This window comes from Osmerus eperlanus, unplaced genomic scaffold, assembly GCF_963692335.1.
Source record: "Osmerus eperlanus unplaced genomic scaffold, fOsmEpe2.1 SCAFFOLD_779, whole genome shotgun sequence".
In the NCBI taxonomy this organism is placed as follows: Eukaryota; Metazoa; Chordata; class Actinopteri; order Osmeriformes; family Osmeridae; genus Osmerus; species Osmerus eperlanus.
In genome coordinates, this window is record NW_026911639.1 from 4,412 (window position 1) to 13,606 (window position 9,195).

General features: G+C 42.3%; 2 protein-coding genes across 2 annotated transcripts; one reads left to right on the forward strand and one right to left on the reverse strand.

Annotated features, from left to right (window-relative positions):
- Positions 1 to 712: 712 nt before the first annotated feature.
- On the reverse strand, positions 713 to 5,793 carry LOC134016352 (NEDD4-binding protein 2-like 1). Its single transcript, XM_062455725.1, has 6 exons — positions 5,722 to 5,793; positions 2,362 to 2,527; positions 1,799 to 1,935; positions 1,610 to 1,698; positions 1,416 to 1,492; positions 713 to 1,213 (listed from the first exon to the last, which is right to left on the reverse strand). The coding sequence occupies exons 2-6, from the start codon at positions 2,433 to 2,435 to the stop codon at positions 1,069 to 1,071; spliced, it is 522 nt and encodes a 173-aa protein (XP_062311709.1). The 5' UTR covers positions 2,436 to 2,527; positions 5,722 to 5,793; the 3' UTR covers positions 713 to 1,068.
- Positions 5,794 to 6,612: 819 nt separating this feature from the next.
- On the forward strand, positions 6,613 to 8,289 carry zar1l (zygote arrest 1-like). The gene is made up of 4 exons (XM_062455726.1): positions 6,613 to 7,303; positions 7,387 to 7,479; positions 7,579 to 7,653; positions 7,753 to 8,289. Exons 1-4 carry the CDS (start codon positions 6,665 to 6,667, stop codon positions 7,894 to 7,896), a joined length of 951 nt encoding a protein of 316 aa, XP_062311710.1. The 5' UTR covers positions 6,613 to 6,664; the 3' UTR covers positions 7,897 to 8,289.
- Positions 8,290 to 9,195: the final 906 nt, after the last annotated feature.

Sequence of the window (9,195 nt, forward strand, 5' to 3'; positions counted from 1 at the left end):
CCAGACCAAAAGGTCTGATGATGTCAAGGTGCAAAAGGATGCATTCTCCACGGCCTAATGAATCTTCTTATCTCCCTGATGTTGACTCTTTTACTCTCAAGAGTTGTGAGGACCATTGTACCCTCTCCTTGTGCCATGGTGTGGCCATCTCGCCTCCCCTCACCGGCCTTGACTTCCACATACTCTGCAGCAAATCATATCACCCCTGCACTCCTCCCTGCTGACGTATTGCATTCCTCCTCTCACTAAAGGATACTTTCTCCTGAGCAGGGTCCTCTTTTCACAGACACATCTTGGTGCATAATCATATATTTGAAATATAAGTTCATCATTATTATTACTTATTCTATCTGATGCATTGATCGTATTTGGAATATATGTTCTGCATTGTCATTACACATTTTGTATATCTGAGGTATTGATTAATATTTATTCAACAGAGACATAGAACCTCTGAAATAGCAGCATTGAATTGGCAGTATAGATATAATTCCTCCACATTATCTAACATCATGTGACAAAATAGTCAGTTGTAGCTGAGCTGCCTGGCGATTTATGAACCGTCTGTGCTGCCCACTCAGGACGACGGTATTAACTCACTCAATACAGAGGATGGGGGAGGGGCCAAGGCCTTATCATGCAGCCCACGGAGCCAAAGCAACAAGACCAGTAACTTGAAATCTCTGAAGACAGGAGGCAAGGATCACTTGCATTGTGTACACATATTTTGATGGATTTTTAATTAAATGAATTATTTGAAAAGTAAAGCATGAAAAAATAAAGCTAAAAAATAAAACATCTATGTAAATGCTGTCTTTTGCAGTAATGGCATTGGAAGATAAAAAAAAATGGCATTAAACCCTTAACAGATGTAATAATGATGATAACAACAAAACCATATTGACCTTAACATCATTGTTTATATAGCTGTATAGAAAGAGCATGGCGCTTAGATTGGATTAGATCTTTGATCATTTTAAGAATCATGTACAGTATATATTCTGCAGGAAACATTCTTAAAGAACTTTCTCTGAAGCTGTTCAGATTAAAGCACCTTGCTATTCCCCATCAGTAGTAACTCAGTTTTTCATCCATCTCCATCCATTTATTACGAACTTCGGGGTCTTTGAAAATGCTCCAGAAATCCACATCATACTCGTATCTCTCCTCCATATTTCGTAGGGTCCTCCAACTGATAGATCCTTTACACCATCTGTGAGGGATATCAAAATATATACAGTCAACTAACGAGTACATTTCAATTGGTGTGTTTGACATTTGACGTTTTTCTGAAGAAGAAAATGAACACAATTGCAACACAGTGTGCATTGCATTATTATTATGATTGTTACAATGTTATAGGTCACACTAATGACCTAAGCGTTGATATAACAGACAAATCCATGCATGCTTACTTATAGCGAGTTTTCAGGGAGATCGTGGATTCTTCTTGCAGATCCTCAAACAGGACGTAGTACCCTTGATAGAAGGCCTGTCCAGATATTTGTGGCGTTATGCACAGTTAAGTTAGTGTATGAAAGTATAGCCCTGACCTGAACTGTATTGCATTCCTTCTTCTCTTAACTCAGCACACACTTTTGGTCCTCACCATGTTCACATACGGCCACATCTCCCACTGCTCCACGTTAGTGTTGTCGATCACGATTGGATGGACCCGCTCTTTCATGGCCTCAAAAACTGTAAAACTGGTAAGTCTCATATCATAGGCTTCAACCACATTGGTGATGGCACAAGTATCAGATACACTCATATACTCAGCTCTGTGTCTCACACAAACCTTCGTCTATAAGATGTTTGTGTGCAGCATGACGCTCTCCAACAGTAGGGGGTGGATATATCCAGTCCCCATTCTCTTCCTTGAAGTAGTCGTCGGTGCTATAAATCTCCCCAGAACGATAGTCCTGCAATATTTCGCTGTGGAAGCGGAACACGAGACAAGGGGATCAAGCAAATTATTATGCGGGGACGGAAGAGAGTTGGGGAATGCTATTTTAAAACAAGTTGCTGCAATAGCGTCTAATGCATTTTGGCATCACATCAAGATAAAGATAACCATTAGTTAACAATATATTTAGGCCTACTACTAACTTGAAACGTGGCCTAAAAAAAGGGTATTATTCACATAACCATTATGACTGATGAAATACAAGACACGGGAATTTATCGGCCCTGCCTTCATTGCGTACATAGGCTATTAGGCCAACCATACCATGAAATATCAATAGCCTAGCAGGAAATACCATAGACTAGCATCAAATAACATCAAATTATCATAATAGGACAACTGTTACAACTTAATTGAACTGTAATTTGCATGAATCTACTATTAAAAAGGTTTACTTTGCAAGCCTTGTCTTTCCTGATCCAGGTAATCCTCGGAGGATGATAAGATGCTTGTTCCTTTTGTTTGACATTTTTCATTCCTTCGCCGTTACGACGTAGATGGGCAGAAATCCAATATCGCGGTAAAAGAAAGGATCTTCCTCGAGTTGTGGTGAGAGTTAGTGTAGGCTACGTTATGACATCCGCAAACACCCGACTCTTGAGCAACAACAAAAAATAGGAAACGCCCACACAGATCGTTCGCTCATCCCCCCAATAAAAAACTAATAGGCATAGGCGGCTAATAGTGAAATCTCCTCCCAGTTAAGACCTAACCCATAAAACAAATCTACCAACAATTGGCCCAAACCTGAACATGTCATTAGTCGGACCAGTGAGGGGCAATTCTGAACCCTTGATGAAACATACCGGTATCTCATGGGCTTTCCTTTAATTTTATTTACAGTGACACATCTTGATTTTATCCAGAAAGTCCCCCCATTCACTTTGCATAGGCCTACTCTCATGTGAAAAACCATATGGTCTGGAGGTCTACATCTTCCCTGTCCCAGAAATCATTTATACAGTGAATTTTAAACCTTCACACGCCAATACACCAGGTAGACACGTCATTGCCATATGTCTAAATCACTGGTGGTGATTCCGGGACTCACCTTTGTCTGGCGTTGTGTATCCCTTGAATCTGGAGGAGGGCTATGACTTATGTCGTCTTGTGCCTCTCTATATGAACTTTAATAGTCTCTATAATTTAGGACGGACAACAGCTGTCTTTCATCTTTTATTTGATAGGTAAAAACAATCCAGTTTATATCTCTGTTATAAAGTACAATATTTCCCTGTTATGGAGTGGTTATATTTAATTAAAAAACAATACAAGTTATATCTCCGGTACCTTCCCCGTTAAGGGGTACCTTCTATACTATTCTTGTTAAGTTCTTAAAACTAGATAATCCCGTTTTTATGAGGTATGTTTCTAAATTAGCTTAATTCTCTGTATCAGATTGAATAGAGAAAGCTAAGACAGAGGTAGAGAGTGAACGATAGTGCTGCTTTAACATTGACATACACATCATATTTATATGCTTGATCATAAGGCATATGACACGTCTCTCCCCAGGGGTTTTCCCATGCCCCCCCCCCCCCCCCCCCCCCCCCAGTGGCGGTCCTAGCACATTTGGCACCCCGGGCAAGGTTCCCCTCCCCTCTCCTCCCCCCATGGAAACATAGAGTGGGGGGTGTCATGTGTTGAGCGGAGACTCAACAGGTGGATACAGGCAGTTTCTACCACATCCTGTGGAAGCAGTTTCTAACAGTTTCTACCACATCCTATGCAAGCAGTTTCTAACAGTTTCTACCTATAAATACACATTCTATTTATTAAGTATTTTCATTCATTATCTCTCCAAGGTTCATTCAAACGAAGGCTTCTTAAGGATCCTTCGACAACACTAAGCATAGTTGCATAGAAAGAACATGGCACTAAATTGGCTTAGATTTTTGATCGTTTTAAGAATTATGTATATATTCTGCAGGAACATTTCTTAAAGAACTTTCGAGTCTCCGAAGTTGGTCATATTATAGGAACTCGGGATCACGCAGGGCATCATCTGAGGTTTGGACCTTGCTATTCCTCACCAGCATTTACTAAGTTTTTTATCCATCTCCTTCCATTTTTTCTGAACTTTGGGGTCCCTGACAATGCTATGGACATTCACACATTTCTCGTATCTCTCCTCCATATTTCGTAGGGTCCTCCAACTGATAGATCCTTTACACCGTCTGTGAGGGATATCAAAATATATGTACAGTCAACTAACGAGTACATTTCAATTGGTGTTTTAGACATTTGTTCTTGTTTCAATGGTGTCATCTCTTCATCGGCTGCCTGAAAAGATGGTGTCAGATCTACAATTTAGCTATACATTCTCTTCATGAAACAATAGACATTAAAGTGTAGCTGTGTGAGGATTTTTTTTAACAAAGGCTAAAGATACATTTTCTCCTCAATTATGTTTGTTTTCTGAAGAAAAGAAAAAAATACAGTCAGTGTTGAATTTGTGAACGGAAAAATAAACACAACAATTGTAACACAGTGTGCATTACATTATTATTATGATTGTTACAATGTTATTGGTCACACTAATGTACTAAACATTGATATAACAGACACATCCATGCATGCTTACTCATAGAGAGTTTTCAGGGAGATGGGTTCTTTTTTTTTTCTTCTTGCAGATCCACAAACAGGACTTTGTACCGTCGAAGAAAGCCCTGTCCCGGTATATTTGTGGCGTTATTCACAGTTTAGTGTATGAAAGTATAGCCCTGATCTGAACTGTATTGCATTCCTTCCTCTCTTAACTCAGCACACTTTTGGTCCTCACCAAGGCCGTAATCATAATACATATTCAAATCTGGTCAAAATGTCCCCCCCCCAATATATTGATATAAAAATATAAATGTGCTACGCTACGACAGGCAACCACGCACGCTGTCCGAAATTATCATAAAAAAAAATATATCGTCCCCCCCAATGTTGACTCCATTGCTACGGTAATTGGTCCTCACCCAGTTCACACACGGCCACATCTCCCACAGCTCCACGTTAGTGTTGTCGATCACGATTGGATGGACGTGCTTTCTTATGGCCTCAAAAACTGTAACAGGTAAGTCTCATATCATCACCTTCAACCACATTGGTGATGCAGAGGTATCAGATACACTCCGATACTTAGCTGTGTCTCACACACACCTTCTTTTATAAGCTGTTTGTGTGCAGCATGACGCCGTCCAACAGTAGGGGGTGGCCATTTCCAGTGCCCATTCTCATCCTTGAAGTAGTTGTCGGTGCTATAAATCTGCCCAGAACGATATTTCTGCAATGTTAACCTGTGGAAGCGGAACACGAGACAAGGGGATCAAGCAAATTATTATGCTGCAATAGCGTCTAATGCATTTTGACATCACATCAAAATACAAAAACGAAAAAATGATAACCATTAGTTAACAATTTATTTACAACTAACTTGAAAAGTGGCCTAATAAAAAGGAATTATTCACATGAAATATCAAAAGCCTACCAGGAAATACCATAGGCCAGCATAAAATGACATAAAATGGACGTATATAGGACTACTTAATTGAACATAAATTTGCATAAATCTACTATTAAAAAAAGTTTACTTTGCACGCGTTGTCTTTCCTGATCCAGGTAAACCTCGGAGGATGATAAGATGCCATTTCCTTTTTTTGGCCATTTTTTATTCCTTCGCCGTTACGACGTAGATTGGCAGAAATCCAATAACGCGGTAAAAAGTAGCAGGCCAAGAATCTTCCTCGAGTTGTGGTGAGAGTTAGAGTGTAGGCTCCGCTATGACACCCGCAATGAAAAACAGACTGTTGAGCAACAACAACAAATAGGAAACGCCCACGCAGATCGTTTAAACTTAAAGCATGATTTGCCCCCAAAAGGCAGAACTGCATTTGGGCATTTGACAAGCTGCTCAGGCTTTTTACCCCACAATAAAACTAATAGACATAGGCGAATAGCTTATAATACTTCTCAGAAACTTGTCGTGTCCTTTTAAGGTTTCTTGACCTCCTCCTTCCCATTAAATCTCCCAGTTAAGACCTATAACCCATAAAACAAATCTAACAACAATTGTCCCAAACCTGAACATGTCATTAGTCGGACCAGTGAGGGGCGATTCTGACCCCTTGATGAAACATACCGGTATCTCAGGGGCTTTCCTTTAATTTTTTACAGCGACACATCATTTTATTATAAGCCCCCGCCCCCCTTCACTTTGCATAGGCCTACTCTCATGTGAAAAACTGGTCTGGAGGCCTACATCTCAGTCCCAGAAGCAAGCCCGACAGGTCTGCTGGCCCACTGGAACATGGCTGTTTTCTCTCACCATGTGCTTTGTCCTCCTGGAATGACAGTGAAGCAACTGTGTTTCTTTATGTTTATTTGTTATGCCCAAGGGGGACGCACAGTGTAAACTCAAACATTTACTTAAAAAAAAAACGTGAAGTCCATTTGAAAACAAATATATTTTTATTATTAAAATGACAACACCCAAGGGTTTAGATAAGGCAGCCGTAAAAAATGATTTTCCACGCAGGTCATTGCCAATAACCCACACAACACATATTGTGTAATTGTCCAATGTCCCATTTCACCTGCGCAACATGGAACACCTGTTTTCAATTAGCTCAAATTATTTGCCAACATGGCGACCTCAATCAGCAAACACTTAAGGCCACAGTTCATTCCCCTCCGTACATTTACACAACGATGGAGGGATTTATGTTTTCGCCGTACAACTTTAGTGGATATCCGGGCTGCGGTCCTATTCTTCATGGAAACCCGAAGCTCAAACCCTATAACTTTGCAAAGAAAGGCGGCCTGTATATGACGCCGGATGCCCTCGACTATCTGGATATGTGCAAACGGGTTCAGCTAAAGGCCATTCTGTCGCAGGTGAACCCCGGCCTCATACCTCGTCACAGGACCGCTAATACGAAGGAGTTCGGCGTTCAAGTCAACGCAAAGGTTGATGCCATAATTCAGTGTTCTCTTGGACCCAAAACGCTTTTTTACCGGGAGCGGCAAATTACTGAGTTTAGGTCGCCAGTTAAGCCGGCTCCATTGACCCCAAACGGAAAAAATATTCCGAGCACGCCGGTGAACAACGTGCGCTTTTCACGACCACTCGCCATCTACTCTCCCGTGTTTGATCGGAGATTTCTCACGAAATCGATGAAATCGAACAATGACAGTGCAAACCACGAAGGCGGTGAGGACGTTAGTCGCGGTAGTGATGAAGAAGAGGCCGAAGCCGATCAAACTATTGAGCACGAGGGCGTTCCGGAGGAGCAGCGAAAGGATGTCAGTAAACCCCAGCACCCGGAATCCAAAGGATACAACTTCCAGGTGTGTGCGTGCGCTTCCGTCAGCTGTGTGTGTGTGCTATATAACCTAGCCATGGTTCCCTAACAAATGCTTCGACTTCTCAGTTTCTGGAACAGAGGTACGGGTTCTTCCACTGCGGCAAGTGCAACATCCGATGGGAGAGCGCGTATGTGTGGTGCATCTCCGGCACCAGTAAGGTAAAGTGGCGCAACGTGACATTTCAACCCCGTGCTAAGAACTTCCAGGAGTGCAAGAGGTGGGCAGTTCTGACTCCCTCTCCTGTTTTGGGTTGGCAGGTGTACTTCAAGCAGCTGTGCCGCAAGTGCCAGGAGGGGTCAAACCCATACAGGGTGGAGGACATCCAGTGCCAGGTGACGGCAGTGTCACACAAAAACCGTTGATGCGTGTAATGGGGCTGCTTGTCATCGCCTTGGAAACCCCGTTCACTCTGCTTATTCCCTCCCCCCCAGGAGTGCTCCCAGACGCGCTGCTGCTGCGAGAGGAAACAGCGGCACATCGATCTGAGACGACCCCACCGCCAGGAGCTCTGCGGCCGCTGCCGGGGCAAGAGGCTGTCCTGCGACACCACCTACAGCTTCAAGTACATCGTCTGACTTCCCAACCGGACCCCGCCCACCCCCCTGCCTGGTTGGATGAGCCCCAGTAAGCCCCGCCTCCTTGCTCTGAACACCAGCCAATGGTTTGACGAGGAGGAGGAGGGGGTGGTGGCCGTCTGACGTCACACTGGGGCTTGAACGAAGCACTTCCCACGTCGTGCTCGCTGTCACTGACACGGTCAGTGGCACAAGTTGCCCCGAACGACCGATCCAGAATCGGTGGGTCTACCTGCAATCCCAACCATGATTGATAGGTGTGAAATAATGGCTTTACCTGGATCAGTTTTTATGGGGCAACTTTGACCCTCACTATTTTTATCACTTGTGTCAATCAATGAAGTGAATATTTTTGTAAGAAGTAAATATGAAATAAACATTATTGCAGCATTAGTTTGGTTTGGTTGCCGTTTTCTTGGGGCTTGGATTAATTTACCTGACAATGGCCATTAGCAATTTGTGTTCAGGATGGAACCCATGCAGGTTATTCAACAGAAATTTGATATGCTTTTATTTTGACACATACTTGTACAAGGCATCAACTCAAAGGACTTCACAAAAGCTGTAAAAGTATTTACAAAGTGGAAAAAACAACTAGTCTGTTTCTACAAATCTTTAAAAATGTCCAATTTCTTATTTGGCATGCACATGGGGAAAAAAAGACCTGCGTCATGAGCTCAAGCCTCTTTTGTACCTCATACAAACATCTTTCAGATAAAATATGAATCTTTTAAATAAATATTTCTAATACACTTCATACTAGACAGTGCATGCATGGCAGTTTCAATCGACAGAACATGTACTTTTCTTCTGTCAAAAAACAAAACATGGAGTTTTTACTTGATCTAACATAAATAACCGTTACTATAGTGATTGTGTACAGTTGAGACAATAGGTTGACCAACGCAGAAAACAGAGTAAAACACTGCGACTTGGAGTACCGTCCTTCGAACAATAAGTCAGAACATCGATCGCTGAATGTCAGCATTTCCTTTGAGTGTAGCCTATCAAAACCCACACACGAACATATGCTACAGTGTACAGTGATTAAAACAGCGTACGTGCTATTGCTGAAGTGTATACACATGTTTAACGCCATCTCCGTTATATTTGCCGACACGCACAAAAAGTGTGTAAGGTACGTCAACAAAACGATATGCTGCAACTACGTTTGGCAACACGGGAGTTGACACCGAAATCTTAATGACGTCAGTACAGCCGTGTACAGTGAGAGCATACGAGAGCGTTGGGAGGGTGTAAACCAAGACGATTGGAGAATCACTTGGATCCCTGTTTGTC

What these genes read in the sequence shown, in the direction of transcription:
- zar1l (XM_062455726.1), top strand. Translation starts at nt 6,665, where the DNA reads ATGGAGGGATTTATGTTTTCGCCGTACAACTTTAGTGGATATCCGGGC. An exon ending in CCAAAGGATACAACTTCCAG is followed by an intron (nt 7,304 to 7,386) that starts GTGTGTGCGTGC and finishes TCGACTTCTCAG; the next exon opens with TTTCTGGAACAGAGGTACGG. An exon ending in TGGAGGACATCCAGTGCCAG is followed by an intron (nt 7,654 to 7,752) that starts GTGACGGCAGTG and finishes CCTCCCCCCCAG; the next exon opens with GAGTGCTCCCAGACGCGCTG.
- LOC134016352 (XM_062455725.1), bottom strand. Translation starts at nt 2,435, where the DNA reads ATGTCAAACAAAAGGAACAAGCATCTTATCATCCTCCGAGGATTACCT. An exon ending in CAAACATCTTATAGACGAAG is followed by an intron (nt 1,699 to 1,798) that starts GTTTGTGTGAGA and finishes CCAGTTTTACAG; the next exon opens with TTTTTGAGGCCATGAAAGAG. An exon ending in TCCCTGAAAACTCGCTATAA is followed by an intron (nt 1,214 to 1,415) that starts GTAAGCATGCAT and finishes TATCCCTCACAG; the next exon opens with ATGGTGTAAAGGATCTATCA.